Below are 19702 nucleotides of genomic sequence, written 5' to 3' on the forward strand. Positions count from 1 at the left end.
AAAGACATGCTGGAATTGAATTATTAGCTACATATATTTACAAAGCTCTTGTAACATAAGTCCCAGTAAACAACCACAAGTTGATACTCAGTTGATGACACTGGAATTTGCTCATACTCTTTTCCTGCTCTAGAGAATTGTTCCTAGCTAAGTAAGACCTAAGAAGCCAGTTTACCGAAACCCACCATGGTCAAAGTGAATGCCTCTTCTTTTGGGATCTTGGTCAAAGGATCCTAGTTCTTCCTCCTGTGAGGCTGGGAGGGTCCATCTTTTCATTCCTATCTCAGTGATTTCAGGGAGTTTGGTCACAGCACATAACAGGTATCTAAACCAACGTCCACAGTCCCGAAAGTGTGATGGCCGAAGGCTAATATCCAGCTCTGTTAACTCTTTGAGGAACCACAAGTTTTGGCAGAAGATGGCCCATCCTGCATCACAGATGCCATCATTATAGCTCAGGTCAAGCTTCTGCAGTTTGGTCAGATGTCCCATCCGTATAACTGATGCTGCAAAACAAAATGAGTATTGCTCCCAACACTAAGAAATAATATTTTCTACCCTTGTTGTTTCCTATTTCACATAACACGGCATCTCTGGGATTAATAATGACAATATTAGTAATTAGTAATAATTTGTTTCTAACTAACAGCTTTTACTCAGGCATCTGAACAAAATTTCTCCTGTACATGCCATTTACAGTTTGAAAATGGATTTTTTTTTCATTTTTCGAAATCTCAACCCAAAAAATTTCATTTTTGTCCGGTTCCTGCTCTCTGCCTCCCTGGACCCCGGTTTTCCTTCAGACTTAAACGTCTGGAGAGACGATTCATTGGCATGAATTCAGGACCACTTGTAAATAGTCTTCTTGTTGTTTAATACTGTTTAGTTATTTCCTAGTCATTCATTCCATCATTCTTCATTCAATAATTATTTAACCAAGCACTTTCAGTGTGCAAAACATACTTGGATAATTTCACTTTAGAGATCACTAGTACACAGGACAATTTCCCCCTTTGAATAGTATATTCCATAATAGATTCTATAAAGGCACTTAATAAATAATAGTTATGATAAAACTAAGAGAAGATAACAACTTCTGCAAGAACAGGTGGGAGAGATACCCAAGGCAAATAGCACACTCTTTCCTCTTCAGCCAAGGTATCTTGGAGTGTCAAGGGATCATGAAAGACTCCCCATTCAACCTCCAGAGCAATGACTAGAGAGGAATCCCTTTGACAGCCCTCTATGGGTGACTACCATGACTCCACCTGAACCATCCTTTCAAGTTCATTGGGAAGCCACTTTAGCAGGAAGAATCCCTTCTTGGGCCCCCTGTCTGCTCCCAGTGACTTTCACCCATCAGTTCTGCTGGTTAGCTGGAAAACTCAGCTCCTCCTTCTCATGCGAGTCCTGCAGTGTTGGACAACAGTCAGGTCTGCCTCAAATTCCACTGTGAGGACTAACCATGCCCTGGTCTTTCAATCACTTCTCACCCATCATGGATCCCAGATCAAGTAGGGCACTCCAACCCCATCTCTTTCACTCGCCAACAGGGGGCGCTGGAGAGCTCAGTCGTCTGAACACTCAAGAGCTGCTGTCTGTCCCTAAGTGTCGGTTTCAGTGTGTGTGTCACCTTAATGTCTTATCTCACAACATTACTCACAGTATTCTCAAGATCTGACCTATGTTAAAGACAGCGTGCATGTTTTCCCCCCACTCTTTAGAAAAGTTTGTAGCAGAGTGTAGTGGTGTGTGCTTTTATGGCCGAGGAGTTAAAGGCCAGCCTAAGCAACAGCCTAAGCAACAGCCTAAGCAACTCATCTGGTGGCAGGGGTGGGGGTGAGGGGGTTGAATTATGGAAATTATCAAATATACAACAATTAGAGAGGAGAGTGTGGCTGCCCTGTCCCAGCGTTCAGCCTCAACAGTTGTCTTCATTACACTAATTTTGCCTCATATAATCCTCTTTCGTCTACCCTCTCCTTTTTAAAAAGTATTTTTAAAGCAAATCTCACTCATTTTTCTATCCTTTTTGGATTTTCCATATGTGAGCACCCTATTTACAGTATTATTTTTTAATATTTTATATTTATTATATCTTTAAAGATCTGGGTAGTGGAATTGTGGGTCATGTAAATATTTGCTTTGTAGTCTACTCTATGGGGAAAAAATGTTTGTTTATAAAGGAAATGAACACCAGCTACCAGTGATTAACAAATCCTTAATGTTTCTGTTAGAAAGAAAGCAATATAAAAGTGGCAAAGGCTAAACCCACATTTAGTAATATTGCTCCTAAAAATTGAAAGAAATAAAAAATATCCCTGACAAATGTAAAAGTATAAATTTTATGTAAGGGAAAAAAACTAGCGGCAAAAATTAAGAAAAACATACAATGACTGAAGGTATAATTGATAAAATTTGATGTCGACCCAAATAAAATGAATTAAAGAAATAAATTTTAATTGTAAACTTTAAATAAAATAACTAAACTTATGTATATTTAATGGTTTCAAGCTTGGCCTGGTGGCACACATCTGTTAACTCAGGAGGCTGAGACAGGAGTATCACAAGTTCAAGGCCAGCCTCACCAACTCTGTGAGACCCTGTCTCAAAATAAAAAAATAAACAAAAGATGGGGCTGGGGTTGTGACTCAGTGGTGAAGCGCTTGCCTAGCATGTGTGAGACACTGGGTTTGATCCTCAGCACCACATAAAAATAAATAAATAAAAGGTATTGTGTCCATCTACAAGTAAAAAAAAATATTTTAAAAAATAAACAAAGGGCTGAACTACATTAGGTAGAGCACTCCTGGGTTTAATCCCCAGTACCAAAAAATATTTTTAAAAATTTTAAAAAAGAAATAAAAGGGCTAAGGATATAGCTCAGTGGTACAGCATCCCTGGGTTCGATTCCCCAGTACCAAAAATAAATAAATATAAATAAACAAATATATATAACTATATATATAGGTAACATATGCATATAACTATATATATACATAGCAAATACACATACATAGTTATCTCTCTTGATATACATCTTTTGAATTGGATACCATTAAAAATACATATATTTAAAATATATATTTTTATTAGTTAATATAAAATATATATTTTAATGGTATCCAATTCAGAAAATAGACTTTTAAAAAGCTGATTCTTTCAGAAGATTGGTAACATTGAGGAACATCTGTGGTACTCAGAATTCTATGATGGGACCCCCCAAATTTCCACCCTACTCTCCAGGACTGTGAATATGATAGATTTTGCTTCTATAAATAAGTTACATGAAATGGCGCAGGTAATATTAAGAAAGGGAGAGTGGAGCTAACCTAATCATACCCTCACTTTAAAAAGAGAGCATTTTCTCCTGCTGGAGGCAGAGGAGGAAGGAGGTCATTTAGGAATGGTGAGAGGTTTGAAGGATGAGAAGCTCAGAAACTGTTTCGCTGGCTTGAATACAAGGGATCCAAGTACCCAGCAATGTGGGCATCCTCTGGGAGCTGACAGCAGTCCCCATTTGAGAGCTAGTAAGAAAGTGAGGACCTCATTCCTACAGCTGGAAGATACTAGAGTCTGCCCCACAAGAACAAGCTTGAACGTGGATTCATCCCCAGGACCAGACTGACACTTTGGTTTTAGCCTCGTGGTTTTCTGAACACAGAACACACAAGCCATGCCAGACTTCTGATCTATGGAACTGGGAGTAAATACATGGATATTGTTTGAAGGTACAAATTAATCTGTTACACAGCAATGGAAAACTATACGTTTAGTCAGACTAGTCAAGGGAAAATAAGGATAGAAATACACATTTCAATATCAGCAATGAGGAAAAGTATATAGCAACGGTCATTAAAAGGATAATAAGGGAACTACTTAATTTCTATAAATTCAACCACCTAGGTGAAATGAAAGACACAAACTATCAAAACTTACTACAGAAGATAATATGAGTAATTTTATCAATTTTTTTAAGAGAGAGTGAGAGAGGAGAGAGAGAGAGAGAGAGAGAGAGAGAGAGAGAGAGAGAGAGAATTTTTAATATTTATTTATTTTTTTTAGTTCTTGGCGGACACAACATCTTTGTCTGTATGTGGTGCTGAGGATCGAACCCGGGCCGCACGCATGCCAGGCGAGCACGCTACCGCTTGAGCCACATCCCCAGCCCCCAATTTTATCAATTTTTGAAATTGAATTTATAATTTAAAACATTCCACAAGGAAAATTTCACCTTTAGCTGACTTCAGTGGTGATTTCTGTGAAACGACTGAGGAAGGAAATAAGACCAATTCTATATAATATTCTCAGGAAATAAAAGAGGAAGGAACATGCTCCAACTCATCATATGAGACCATTAGTACCTTGATACTAAAGCCAGACAAAGACATTATAAGAAAACAATGGGATCGTTATCCTTCATAAAGATAACACACAAATATCCCAACAACATATTAGCAAATCAAATTCAACAGTATGTAAAAAAAAACAAAAACATAACATCAGAATGGGGCTTACCCTGGGAATGTAAGGCTGATTTAATATTTGAAAATCAATATTATTCACAATATTAACAGATCAAAGATTTAAAAACATAACACTTGCTCATCTCGACATAGAAAAAGCATTTGCCAAAATCTATCTTTAATCCACTATAAGAACACTTAATGAATTAGGATTCCTTACCTGACAAAAGGCAGCTACAAAAAACCGACTGCTAACATTGTATTTAATGAGGGAAAAGACTGAATTCTTTCCACCTAAGATTGGGAACAGAGCAAGGATATCTGCTTTCATCTCATTCAACATCTACTGGAAATCTTAGTGAAATAACCAAGAAAAAGAAGGAAAAGATACATAGAGTGGAAAGAAAGATAAAACTTTCTTTCATCATAGATGACATGATTGTGGAAAATCTTACAGAATCTGCCAAAAATCTTCTAGAAATAATAGATGATCAGCAACATTACAAGTATAAAAATTTACAACATTACAGTATAAAATATCAGTATTCAAAAATCAATTGTAGGGGTTGAGGTAGTAGCTCAGCAGTACAGCATTTGCCTGGCATATGTGGGTTCAATCCTCAGGCCCACATAAAAAAATAAGTAAATAAAATAAAGGTATTGTGTCCAACCAGAACTAAAAAAAAAAAAAAATAAATTTTAAAAAAATCTATTGTATTTCCACACATTAGCAATGATTAATTTGGATTCAAAAATTAAATAGTACCTCTTATAATAGTACCATAAAAATTAAATACTCAGATATAAATTTAATAAAATATGTGCAGGATCTATACAGCAAGTTATGAAACAACAATGAAAGAACCAAAGAGTACCTTAATAGGGAGATATAATATGTTCATGGATTGGAATATTCAGTATTGTCAAAATGTCATTTTTCCCTGAATTGGTCTATATATTCAATGGAGTTCAAATCAAATTTCCATGAGGATTAAAAATGATATTGACAATATGAGTCCAACTTTATATGAAGATGCCAAGGAATTAGAAAAAACAAAATACTTTTGAAAAAGAACAAAGTCAGAACACTCATACTGCCTGACTTCAAGACGTAAAGTAAATCAATTCAGTGTGATATTGGTAAAATAATATTGACATAGATCAATGGAGCAGAAAAGAAAGGTCAGAAATAGACCCTCACAAATAGGGCTAGTTGAATTTTTACAAAAATACAAAGGAAATGCAATGGAGAAAGGAGAGGTTTTTTTTTTTTCAATTAACAGTATTCAAATAATTAGAAAGTCATATGAAATAAACACTAATTTCTATTCATACCTCACATCTCATATAAAATTAACTCAAATGGATAACAGGTAAAATGTAAATATAAAACTTTTAGAACTACCGGAAAAAAATCCTTGAGAGTTTTGTATTTTCAAAAAGTTCTAAGTTGAAACACAGAAAAGCTCTATCCAACAAATTAACAAAAATATAAATAGACCTACTCCAAAACTGAAGGTTTTGCTCTGCAAAAAAACAGTTAAAGAGAATGAAAAGCAGATCAGAGAAAATACTTGCCAATGACGTATTTGGTAAAGGACTTAATGTCCAGGAAATCAAGACAGATCTCAACAGTCATTAATAAGAAAACAAATGATCCAACTTTTTAAATTAGGCAAAATATTTAGAGCAGACACTTCACCAAAGAAGATGTACAGTTGACAAATAAGCACACAAAAAGATTTTCACATCATCGATCACTAGGGAAATACACATAAAAATCACAATGTTTTGTCCCAATCTTCTAATCACAATCATTTTTGTTATAACATTTGTTTTGAGAATGCAACTTTCTTCCAACTAGATTGAAATCTCAGGGAACAGTTTGAGCATAATGCAAATTCCTTCTTTGTTTTGCACAATGACCAACAGGAAACACCAGGTGAACGTATAAAACCACCCCAGCTGCTCATGGGAATAAATCTGTACACACGAACACACCTCAGGCGAACAACAATGCTCACTCAACCACATCTGGTGTTGGAACTTACTATTCTACCTCAGGTAATTCTCCTTCCACAGACAAACTTTAGATCTTTTCAAAGTGCCATATTCACTGTTATTTCTGTATTTCTTAGCCAATTTAACACAGAAAACAAGTCTACTGGTATTTCTACTAGTTCCTATGTGTCACTGATGAAGTTTCAAGTGCTGTGCCTCTAACCATAAACGCTGTGGTTATTACGGAGTGATTTTTGCATAGCACGTGATTTTTAGGCACAGGTGTCCTCTCATAGCAGAACAGGTGGTAAACACTGAGAACATAGACACAGCTACCTCATTTCCATGGGTGCTCATGGCTTCAGAGATCTGAAAGTTGGTGGCTGAATAAAATGGGGGTGTGGGGACAAGGAAATATAGGAAACAGAGACTCTCCAATTCATCATTTCCCAAGGGGAAGTGGACCTGCCTAGTGATTTCAGGTATTACATTGCCTAGAATCTCACAGTACAAAAGTTATTCAATTCTCCTTATAGCTTTCTAAGTTGACATGGAGAAAGATTTATTTATTTTTCTATTGATTTGCAAAGAGAGAATTAACCTCTTCTCACAGTCTTCAACAGGCATAATTTTAATCTGTATGAGAATTAACACATATTTCAGTGTGAAAATTGTGTTCTAACTTCCTATATATTTTTGGCTTATTTTATTCATTTATTTATTTTGTACTAGAGTGAAATCTGGGGTGCGAAAGGGGAGCTCTATCACTGAGCTCCATCCCCAGCCTTTTTTATTTTTTTATTTTGAAGGGTCTAAGTTGCCCAGAACAGCCTCTACTGTTCCTCCTGCCTCAGCCTCCTGAGTAGCTGAGAATACAGGCATGTGCCACCATGCTTGGCCAGTTTTCTATCTAAATAAAGCAAGAGTCAATTCAGAGGCAAAATTAAGTAGTAGTGCAAATACCGTGTGGTTAGGGCAAACCTCGTGGAAGTAAAATGATGGATGTGTGAACACTGAAGACTCAACATATGGGAGGGTGTGGAGCAAAAGCTATTTCCTGACAGGCACCTCCTCACCTATCTATATCCATCTCCTCTTATGAAACACTTTTAATGTCATTTCCTTTTATTTATTTTTTTGGACACAATACCTTTATTTTATTTATGTATTTTTATGTGGTGCTGAGGATTGAACCTCACATGTGCTAGGCAAGTGCTCCACTACTGAGCCACAACCTCAACCCCTGCCATTTGCTTTTAGAATTGTCCCTCGTTTTAACCAGACCTCTCCTAGACAGATTTTGGGGAAAGGGGAAGCTTACCTGGACCTTAGCCCCAGGCCTCCTGCCTTCTCCCCCTCCCCCCTCCCTGTGCTCTGCATGCCAAGACTGCCTTGGAATGATTTGATACAAACCCAGGAGTTTCACGTCCTCTGTCACCAGGGAACAGCTGCTCAGCCTCAGCACTTGAAGAGATGTTGATAGCTTTAGTGTTTCCAGAAGCATTTTCAGGTTGCCACCAACACATTTATTCCAAGAAAGGTTGACTATTTCCAGAGCGGGGAGGTGAATAGAGGCTTCGACTAAAAGTGATAATGATAAGAATAACTTAGATATCATAAGCCTTGAACTTGAGGAGCATAGACCAAGACAACATATTAATATACTCAGGGTGGAGAAAGTTGTAGAGATTGTTTTCTCCGGCCTGAAATTCATGGCGTCAATTTATATTGATGATTTTTAGTTGGGAATACATTGGAAACTTCAGAACAGTAAAACGTGATTAAATGGAATTCACTATTGACTGGGGGTTTTTCTCTCTTTTTCTTCATATTTGGGAAGGAGAAAAAGGGAAAGTGCTTGGAGAGCTAATCAAGATTTTCAGAGCATGCCCTGGCTGGTTACATGCTCCACTGTACAGTCACTGCTGAAAGTCAGAGAGAGATGGGGATAAGCCTCCCGAAGGCTCTGGAACAACAAGATATATTTGGGTTTACTTCACTGCAATTACTGAGGCAAGGAAAAGAACCCATGTATTCTGGAAAGTTTTTAAAGAAAATGAAAACATTTTCTGCTTGATTCTCAGTTGACCTTAGAGTTAGAATTAACCAGAACAACTTATTCCCAAGCATAGTAATTAAAAACACTTTTTGTGCTCTGTTTTCTTTCTAAAGAACAATATGGCTAGGTGCTATGGTGCATGCCTGTAATCCCAGCGACTAGTGAGTTTTGAGCATGAGGATCACAAGTTAGAGGCCAGTCTTAGCAATTCAGTGAGGCCCTGAGCAACTTACTGAGACCCTGTCTCAAAATGAAAAATTAAAAGGACTGGAGCGGTAACTCAGTGGTAAAGTACCCCTGGGTTTAATCCCCAATATCAAAATAAAAAGAATAAACAATAATATGTGTTCAAAGGAAAATATCTATTCTTGTAGTATGTTGTAAGAAAATCTCTCTCACTTATGATACAAAGATGTACAATAAAGAAAAATCAAACTTTTCTTAAAGAAGAAATGTAGAGTACTACTTGGGAGACTGAGGCAGGAGGATTGCAAATTTGAGGCCAGCCCAGGGCAACTTAGAAGACCCTGTCTCAAAGCAAAAACTAAAAAAGGCTTGGGGTGCCGCTCAGCGGTAGAGTGCTGGCTGAGCCTATGCAAGGCCCTGGAATCAATCCCCACTACCACAAAATAAATAAATGAATAAATAAAAAGTGATTTATAGTATATCTACCCATTAGGTTAATTTAAATTGAGTGGGTAGAGTTATGTTGGATGATATAATTCAGTGTAATATCTACTTGATCATGATTCATTGTGCAGCTAGAATTAAAAAGTCATGTATCTTTGGACAGCTTGATTTCTTCAATATTTTTTTCTTTTTCTTAAAAAAATTATTTTCCCTACTGGAATTATATTTATGAAATATTATGCTGACCCCAAATTTACTCTTTTTTGGAACTTATCTAAATTAGTCTAAGCAGTAGAGTGTGTCATGCCTACCTAACCATTTGATGAATTACAGACCCTTTTAAGAAGTTTGTTTATTTATTTAGTAACTTAACTAATGTTAACTAACTTAACTAAGTGTAGATAGTACCTAAAATGTGCTTCAGGTATGCAATAAAGAATCAACACAATCTCTCCCCTCAAGGAGATTACAATCTAAAAGAAATATAGACATTAAACAACCACACAATAAAATACATAATTATAAATTTTGATGAAGGTTATAAACAGGTTCCTAATTTAGATAACAAGAGACATTTTTATGTGTTCTGTTTTCTTGGGACCTGAAAATTGAGTCAAAACTCCCCAGGAAAGAGTAGGGATTGGAGGTAGGGCACGACAGAGAACAGGATGGTCTTGTGTGACATGAAGGAACAGAAAGAATCCAACTGAGGTTGGGTTCAGAGAGCAAAGAAAAGAATAGTCAAGGTACTGAGGCTAGATCACTAGGGCCATTTAAACCACATTGAGGAATGGGGGTATCACCTGAGGTGCGACAGGAAGGACACTGAATTTTTTAAACAGGGCAGTGATCCAACACTATTTGCTTTAAAAATGAAATTTATAGACTCTCTCCCCATAATAACATCAACAACTGACATTTATTGAACATTTATTGAACAGCCAGGAGCTTTCTAAGAACTTTACATGCATGAACCCACTTAATTCTGACAACCTCGTGAGGTATGTACTATTTTTTCATCTTATATTTTACAGATGAGGAAAGTGAAACATGGAGCAATAATATTAAATACCTGAGGTCCCACAGGTCTCAAGAGCCACAGTCAGGATTTGATTTCAGGCAGACTGAATTCCAGGCGTTTTGGGGGGCAGGAAATGTACCAAACACTCCCCCAACACAGAATAATTGTGATCAATTTTAGGGAGCTCATAGATGGGCCCCCTTGAGCATACCTATGGACTCTCTGTGACCCCAGATAAAGAATGCCAGGTCTGATAGGAACATGACCTGGGATTTCTCCCTATCCAGACACATGGCACAGAGATGAAAGATCACAGCTTGGGAGCAGTAATGACAAGGACCAGGGTCTACATGGGTGAATGCATCGGAAGTCAGCAGTGCCCTTAGAATTTGGAGTGAGTGATATGTATTTATTTTTATTAATAGAATGCATTTCATTAGTAATAGCCCTTGTCTGGTCCACAGCACAATACACTTTTCATGAAGTGTCAACTGGCATAGCACTTGAGAAAGGGTCAGAGGGGAGGACTCTGTTTTCATCACTACTTAGGAAGTACCCGGATCCAATGGCTTTAGCCACATGCACGATCCAATGGCTTTAGTCTCGTGCTCGTGTGCAAAAAAGAGGTAACATAGTAAGCCTGAGACTCCTACCCGAAAAAGGCCTGCTACTGACCATGCCCTTTGCTGGCATGTGGGAGCTTGGAGTTGGGGAATGTTCTTACCATTCCCTGATAAGGCTAGATCACTATGCCCAATCAGTTTGTACTTATGATTTATGCTGAACATCAGCTTTCCTTCTGTGAGTCTGGAATTTTGGAGTGTGCCAGGCAGAGGAGGCCTATATGATTGAGCCTCAATAAAAACCCTGAACTTTTAGGAAGTTCAGGCAAGCTCCACTGGGAGATGATATGTCACACATGTCATCATAACTCACTGCTGGAGGAATTAAGTGTGCCCTGTATGGCTCCTCTGAGAAAGGACTCTTGGAATCTTGTGCTTGGTTTCCTCTGGACTTTGTCCTGTCTACCTTCCCCTTTGTCAGTTTTGCTTTGTATCCTTTCACTGTAATAAGTCTTAGCCATGAGTGCAATGGCATGCTGAAACCTGAGTCCTCCTAGTGAATCACTGAACCGGGAGCTGCAGTTGGGGGCCTCCAGCACCACAGTACAAAGTGCTGGTTGCCCAGGTGGTATATTTTGAAAAACGCTACAAAGTCCTTTTGCCTCAAAATATCTCCTTCTACTTGCTGACCATACTCTTGCTCCTAAATAGGCAGAAATTTCAGATCCAGTAGGCCCTTGATCTAGGTTGGTATATCCATGAACTTGAGGCATACCCAGGTTCCTGAGAAAGAACAGCAAGAGCTGTGGGGATCTGGGTGCCGTGGTGCACACCCACAATCTCAGCAATTCGGGAGGCTGAGGCAAGAGGATCACAAGTTCAAGGGCAGCCTGGGTAACTTAGAAAAACCCTGTCTCCTAATAAAAAATAAAAAGGGGGTTGGGGGATGTAGCTCAGTGGTAGAGCACCCTGGGTTCAATCCTCAATACTGAAAAGAAAAAAAAAAAAGAACTGTGAGGAAGTGAACTCAGTCAGCAAGACTCACACACCTTCCATCAATGTACTGCAGTCTCAATTCAGATGGAAACTTCTGGAAAATTTTAAGTTATCATGGGTGTAGACCCCTCCAGAGTTGGTTATATACAAGGTAAATTTAAAATATAAAATCTGCAGTTTCCAGAATCATTTGCCTTGAGAAGATCACTTGTAAGAGGGCATATTTCCTAAGAAGACAAACTATAGTCATAAACTTCATGACTACGTACCTCATTGTACCTGTGGCTTGAGCTTTGGAATGAAATTTGTGCATAGAGAAAGAGAGCATGGACCCTCCCCCGTTATTGCGTGGTGCCTGCAGGGATCTGGGCAATTCTCTCACCGAGAGCTGTGAAAGTCTCACTTTCCAAAGCGCAGTTGTTTATGAGTAACGACTTCAATGCGGGTAAAAATCGGAGCCTGCTGAGTAGGTTCTCAGAAGAGCTGCCCATGTTTTTGTTGGCCGATAAGTCCAGTTCTTGAAGATTGGAGAGTAAAGGGATAATCTGGGCTGTTAAAATACCAACAGTGACATGTTTTAGGCACCATCTCACAGACCCATCCAGTGTTGGGTTGTCACAATCCTCTTAACTGAACAGTCAACCAACTCTCCCCAGTGTGACTTTGTCCTTTTTACACCTTCCAAACCAGCCTCTTCCCAGGAAGCCACTCGGGCTTTTCTGCTTCAAAGCCTCTCCCCAGACTAGAGAGGTTAAGAACAAAGACTTTGGAGAAAAGAAAGAACTGGGCTCCAGTCCTGGATCCTACTACTAAAGAGCAGTGTGATTTGGAACAAGTTACCCATTCTGAACCTTTGTTTTCTCAACCATAAAACACATCCTTCACAGGATCATTAGGAAGATAGGAATTGGTCTATGCAAAGTACTTGGTACAGTACCTGACACATATTAAAGTTTGATATCATTCTTTTCTTAGAATGTAAGTACCAGGCCAGGTGTGGTGGCACACACCTGTAATCCCTTAACTCGGGAGGCTGAGGCAGGAGGATTGTGAGTTCAAACCTAGCCTCAGCAACTTACCAAGGCCCTAAGCAATTCAGCAAGATCTCATCTCAAAATAAAAAAATAAAAAGGGCTGAGGATGTGGCTCAGTAATAAAATGCCACTGGAGTCAATCCCTGGTACAAAAAAAAAAAAAAAAGCAGGGAAGTTGGGGTGAATATAAGTATTAGGAAGCAGGAAGGCATTGAAACCAAGCAATCAGGGCACCTGTCAGTAACAGCACCAGAGTGGTTCCTATTACCCCTAATTCACTATCCTGTGCTGTATTTCCTGCCCCCAGGCCTTTGCCCCAGCTCTACCAAGATGGGAAATGCAGTATCCTGGGATCTTCAGAAGGCTGGCTCATTTCCTCAGATCCTTCCATGGCCACCCAAGCTAATGTAAGCCCATGGTCACTTCACATCACCCTATTTTTTATTTGACAGCACCCACTGTTGTGGGTGATATTTTCTTGTTTAGTATTTGTTTTCTGTCTCCCTCATTGAAGGAAAGTTCTAGGTATGGGGGACTACCTCGACCCCAGGATGGGGATCAGTACCCAGGATGGGGATCAGAGGTACAAAAGCTTGTGCAAGGAGGGAAGCGAAGGAAGGGAAGGCAGGCCGGGCAGGGAGTTTTCATCCCAACAGGTGGAACTGCTTCCTCCTCTTCCAGCATCTTGAATACCCCCACCTCACCGTGTAATCCGGATAGGGATTGTTTTTATTCCTGCCGCTACCATACTGAAGCTCTTTGATTGTCTGAGTTTCCCGTAGACCATGGCATGGTGCCTCGCACAATTAGAAGATTAATCAACAGTTATTGACCAAATGATCTACAATTCAGTTTCTTTGGAATTATCTGCAACAATCAGACAAATGAATGTTCAGTGATTTAGCGTCATGAAGCATTTCCAGCCTTTAAAAATTAAGTAGAAGGTGGACAATACCATTTGCTCCAGTTATTACGTAATAGTTGGCTTTCTGAGGCTGTTCATCCATATTAGTGGTTGTGACCTGGATAAGGAAGGATTATCCCTCAGTTATACTGGTGGTAGCCATGGAGATCCTCTAGCACTTTAATCTTTCTCTTATCCACCTTATTTAATAAGATAAGATGCGATACTCATGTTATTTGGTTCCACCAAGGGAATCCAGAGGCCTGAAAACTCACCTGTCTCCTTAGGTGTGACTCTCAGCTCTGATAGGTCAAGGGGATGGTAACACCACATAATGCTCCATGTAGGGCTCAAAGGAATTTTCTTTTTTGTACTTCAGAAATCTTCATAAAAACCTTTAAATTTTCTCATTTCCCCAAATCAAGGGATAAGGACCTGAGAAATAATTTAGCAGTTCTACAGGATAGATGCTAAACCTGAAAACCTATTTTACTATTTTTCTCCCAAATTGTACTAAAATTTTTTTACAATTATATTTATTCATGCTTGCCATTCATCTATTCATTTATTCATATATTCAACATGCATATATTGGGGACCAACTATATGCAGGTGCCTGTGCTTGAGCAATGTGCAGGTGCCTAATGAGACACATACTGACCCTGGAGTTGCCCATGGTCCAGAGAGAGCAAGAGCAAAAGCCCCCAGGCCAGTGCATGCCTGGTGTGTCTAGAGGTGAGGAAGGATAGCATGGCCAGGTGGAGTAAATGAAAAGGGGTAGAGAACTCAAGCAGAGTGGGGGCGGGAACAGGGAGACTGTTTGGATCTTGTAATAATCTAGGCATGCGATGGCAGGGGCCTCAGCTAGTAGAGGTTTATATGGTAAGCCGTGCTCAGATTCCAAATGTGTGCTCAAGGTTTATTGTGGCCATGGATAAAAATAAAACCCTTAATCTCAAGGCTATGCTTGCTCTGTTTGCTGTGGGAAATTGCATTCACATACAACATGTTGCAACAACAGACCTATGTTTATGGTAGGGAAATAAGTGAACCTATCTTGAGCCATTATGTTTACCCATCACGTACCACTACCTGGCTCTTTTTCTGTAGCATCACTTGTTTGAGTGGCTTGACTTTACTGGGCAAGTTTGAACATCATTTTGGCATTCTCTCTACATACCTGTTTGTAATCAGCTTCGTGACACTAAAAGATTCATTGCTAAGCAGAAACATAAATTCAAATTTTTCTCCAAGTGCCAAATCTATCATTTACAGCCGTGCATAGGAGGAATCTAGACTCAATAACATTTACTGAGCATTCAGTATATGCTAAACACTGTGTTGAGATAGTTCCAGAACTTTGATAATTTGCTCCTTCCAATAACTTCATAAAAACTAAATTTAAATGTACATCTCAAATTTTCCAAGTTCCCCAAAGTCTCTCCTTTACAGAATATACTTACTCAGTGACATTATGTCGTCCACTGTTAGTGAGCACTGGTGAAGATCTAGGACTTCCAGATGCTTTAGCATGACCAGTGGGGCTGATGCATCTTCAAAACCTCCACCCAGCTCCTTATTGCAGGAAAGATCTAATTTCCTCAGTTCACCCAAGTATCTAAAAGCGGCATCTAAAAAGAGTCAAAATGGCATTTTAACATATTTTAAGGTGGTAGGAAGGTATGTGACAAGGAAGGCAGAAGTGCTGCAGGAAGAGAGGCTGACTGAGCACACCGTGTTGATAAAAGCCAAAAGGAGGTATACCAGTAAGTACACTTCCGCCAGCTGGTGCTGTGTGGATCTGACATGATTCCACACACATGCTCCCTGACATCTGCATGGATGACCAGTGGTTCTGACCTGAATCCTACAACTATATGCCCCCAACTATATTTGAGCAATGGAGTTTCTGTGGACTCTTGGACTTATCAAGTTGCCAGGAGAAGGATATTACAGGCTCTGTAAGCCAGAGGAAAAAACACAGTGTCATGCTCTACGACCTGGAGACTTCACACAGGGCAATGTTTTAACCATAGACACCATTGAAGCCATTATTTTTATCAATACCAATTCCTTCCTACCACTGAGCATAAAATAATGCTGAAGTTTTTCAAAGACACGGAAAACCTGCCAGCTATAGTATCACAAAAACTTTTCCCTTTTCTACTCTCTTATCTCATGCCTAAAATATCCTGCCTTTTCAGAATCAGCCATTTCAAAAGTTTATTTTTGTAATCATGATATGTTTACTGTAAAATATTAATAAAATAAATAAAACATGAAGAATATTTAAATTACCCATCCATAATTGTATTCCCCAATATATCTACTGCTTACCTTTTGTTTTATTTCCTAAGAGCTTTTAAATATGTATTTGTGCATCATCTATACTGATGGTTTATGATAATTTTATATTTTATAGATATGTTGTTAACGCACCCAATATTTTGACACTCTTTTGTGATAATCCACATGAATGTAACTTCAGTACTTTCAGAGTTGAGGCACTTTGTAATCCCTGAGCAATACTGTTGAGACTACCACCGATGTTTCTGTTAATGGAAAGATCAAGTACTTCAAGACTTTGCAGCTTGGGTAGCAACCGACCTGGAAGACAGGAAATCCAAACAAGAAGAGCAACACTGTAAAAACATAGCATGTGAAAGTCCAGGGAAAGAAGGAGAGAGAATGAAGTTTCCAGAGACCTGAGGATAGAGTGAGCCTCCCTTAAAATACAGGGTAAGAGAAAGCCCAGCAAATGTAGATTCCCAAGCTACCAATCATGGACATCTTCCCATTCTTTTTTCCCTAGGAAAAGTTCTTCCAAATTCCACTTACCCACAAATGCCCCATCTTCTGATGTGAGGGCACAATCCATTAGTTCAAGGACATGTATCTTGCTCCCTTTTTGGAACTTCTGGAGAATCAGAGGCAAGTTTCCTCCCACTTTACTATTCCAGGACAAATTTAACTCTTCAAGTTCAGGTATCATATCAAGCGCTTCTCCTGTTACAGAATGGCCAAAAAATCCAGTTGATCATTACACAGAAAAGCAAGAAATTCATTTCAAAATTGGTACAATCATTATTTCGGGAGTATGAAAACTGGGCCAGGTGCTATGCTAGTTGACACAGAAGTGAGGGAAGATAAGGACCCAGTTCCTGTCTCCTTACAGAAGGGTGAGTTTTTATATTTGCAGGCATAGCTATTCTAGTCTCTCTAAAATTATGAAGCCATGATTGGACGTTAGAAAAAAAAATGGTTGTTGTTAAAATAAATCCACCTATCAATAGGATGGTTCTACTGGGTTGTTTTTGTGGTAGTAAATATCTGTACCAGGCCATCTGCTTGATCTCATCGGTCCTCTCTGGGATCTGTTTGGGGTGTAAGTGAGGCAAAGCTGTGAACTGGCTACCATGGGGTAAAGCTCACCTCATCATCAAGAATATCATGTGCAGCTAAACAGCCAGCGAGGAACTAATAATAGAACACCGAGTGTTAGCAGCTACCACAACCACATAGCCTCAGAGGGGAGAGAGGTACAGAGAGGGAGGGGTGAAACTTGACTATTTCCGGTCTAAAGCCATTTCTAGCAGAAAAGCTTCTGAAGGCTAGAATGGAGGCTGGGCAAGATGAGGGAAATCACCAGAGAGATTAGCTGTAGAAATGATTTTTACTGCCTGAGGAATAGAACACACACATGCAAAAGTACCTCCTCATATGTTCAGTATAAATCTTTACACCCATCAGTTAAGGATTCTGGAAAATCCCTGTATCCAAAAGCCTCTCTTCCACTGTCTGCAATTGGGCTGGGACTTCTACTATGGTTTATTCATTCCATGGGTTAAGGTTCGGGGAGTCCAGGAGTTCTGGGTTGAAATGCATATTCTCCATTAGTTACAACATCTTAACCAGGAATGAACAAGTGTCATTTGTGGGTCATTGCCAGTCAACCTGAGGCGACTTTCTACAGCCCCACAGTATCCCCAGGATCCAAGAGAAAGAGTGATGATTAATTAGTTATGTCTACAATGAACATGAGAGTGGAAGGCATTAAGCAATTAAGAAAGGTAACAGTTTTGAAATGCCTCCTGATTGATGGATGTTATCATATCAATAAACCACTTGTTCTCCTTGTACTCCAGCTGCCATTAAGGCTCAGTGAGGACAGAGTATGGATGATAAATAAGACCTCCTTCATGGGAGAGGATTTGGGAGTTCTTCCAGAGACAACAGCTCTGGGACAGGGAGGAAGGTACAGAACTTCAGTGACAAGGGTGCTGAGTCTCTCCAAGACCAGGTAAGTGTGGAATGGATCTCAAGGCAGAAATTCAACTTCTTGGATTCCTACAGACAACGCATTGTGAAAGCTCAGGTAAATAAAGAAACCAAACTGATTTCACACATGATTAATGTTATGTTAAATTTGAGACTCTGCTACATAATAACCAGCTGCTAACTGTTAGCTATATTGATCATGTACACCCTCAGAGAGGTATTTTGAATGAGAGAATAGGGGGAAAAAAAGGAACTATTAGTTAGTGAGCACCTACTATGTACCAAGCATGTAGTAGGCACTTTACAGAAATTAATTAGTTCTCCCACAGTTTTTTGAGGCAGATATTAGCCTCATTTATTAGATTAACAAAAGGCTGAGTTTCAGAAAGATCAAATTACTTGTTAAATTATTATGTTTACACAGTTAGTTGAAAATCAAAGCTAAGATTTAACCCAGGATCTGGCCAACTCCAGGATGTTTAGTGTTTCTCCTTGGCCACAGGAAAGTGACCAGAGACATCAGGAGCCTCAACTTACCATGGACTAAACCCAGGAGACAGTTGGCATACATTGTGCTAACAGAAATCTTTAAAGAGATGTAAGTGATCAAAGTAAGAAACTTCAGACTGAAAAAGAATATAAAACATTCATTTCATCTAACAAGCCAGCTAGCCTTTTAACCAAAAAGTTGGGTAAGTAGTATGACTTTGTACAGATTTTATCCTATGTTCAGTATATCAACTGATTTATTTGAGGTTCTAGTTCTAGTTAAACCATCATTTTTAGTTAAAATCTTGTCTTGATCAATTTTTTTAAATGGGGGTAGGAAAATAGGGGAGGTATTATTTTGGAATTTGAAAAGAACTTAAATATTATCTACTCCAACTCCTGTCTTTTATAGATGAGGTAACAGAGACCCAGAGCAAGCTAGTGCTACAAGAGCCTTACTTAAACTCCATGAAAGCAGTTATCTGGTCAGCCTTGTTCCTTCCCTTATCCACAGAGCTTAGCATAACACCAAGTATAGGGTCACATAACTCTTCAGCAGTTGTACAAGTGCCCAACACGGCATTGCATTGCATTATATTGACCATGATCACCGGGATAGTCTGTAATATAGATTTGTTTGCCCTTGAGGGTTTGAGGTGCAAAGGTGCTTCCAGGAAATCATTCATCATACCCAGTGCTTGGACATCCTCAGTGGTAAGTCTGCAACTAGCCAGCCTCAGGACTTTTAACTTGCTGGTAACATGCATTTGTTGAGTGATTGAGGGGAGGTTCCCACCAACAAAATCATTCCAGGAAATATCCAGTTCTTCCAAGTCTGGGAGAAAAGGCAGCAAAGCAACTAGAAGTAAACAGAGGAAAATACTGATTTGTATATGTAATTTTTAGTAAGCAGAATTCAAATCTTACATGCACAAGATTAGTTTTGCACTATAAGAGGTTGGGGGAGGTGTAAGCCATGTTGACTTTCAGCCAAACAGGGATTTTTCAAGCTGTACAATTGGAGAAATTATGGCATTTAAATTTCCTATTTCTTGGGATGCTTTCTATCGATGCTAAATAACTGTACCCTGAAAATATGGTGATGTCTTCATAAGATCCTTTATTGGGGTTGAACCCAATAGTAGTAATGATAATTCTACTGTTGCTGCTGGGACCACTGTGACTGTGATATGTATTCTAGTCTCTTTATTTTGCAAAACCCCCTGACACCCATCACCCATCACCCTATTGGATCCTCAGA

The 19702-nt window shown here is 39.1% G+C and overlaps 1 protein-coding gene across 1 annotated transcript in view; it reads right to left on the minus strand.

Moving 5' to 3' along the window:
* Window positions 1–171: 171 nt before the first annotated feature.
* The window catches only part of Lrrc31 (leucine rich repeat containing 31), a 31185-nt gene continuing 11654 nt past the window's right edge, over window positions 172–19702 (minus strand). Inside the window, exons 4-10 of the mRNA XM_077795507.1 lie at window positions 19133–19300; window positions 16513–16680; window positions 16114–16281; window positions 15138–15305; window positions 12119–12286; window positions 7881–8048; window positions 172–506 (exon numbers count right to left, since the gene is read on the minus strand). Of these exons, the coding sequence (XP_077651633.1) occupies window positions 172–506; window positions 7881–8048; window positions 12119–12286; window positions 15138–15305; window positions 16114–16281; window positions 16513–16680; window positions 19133–19300 (1343 nt within the window). The remainder of the gene's footprint in view (window positions 507–7880; window positions 8049–12118; window positions 12287–15137; window positions 15306–16113; window positions 16282–16512; window positions 16681–19132; window positions 19301–19702) is intronic.

The sequence above is a fragment of the Urocitellus parryii genome, chromosome 2 (assembly GCF_045843805.1).
Source record: "Urocitellus parryii isolate mUroPar1 chromosome 2, mUroPar1.hap1, whole genome shotgun sequence".
In the NCBI taxonomy this organism is placed as follows: Eukaryota; Metazoa; Chordata; class Mammalia; order Rodentia; family Sciuridae; genus Urocitellus; species Urocitellus parryii.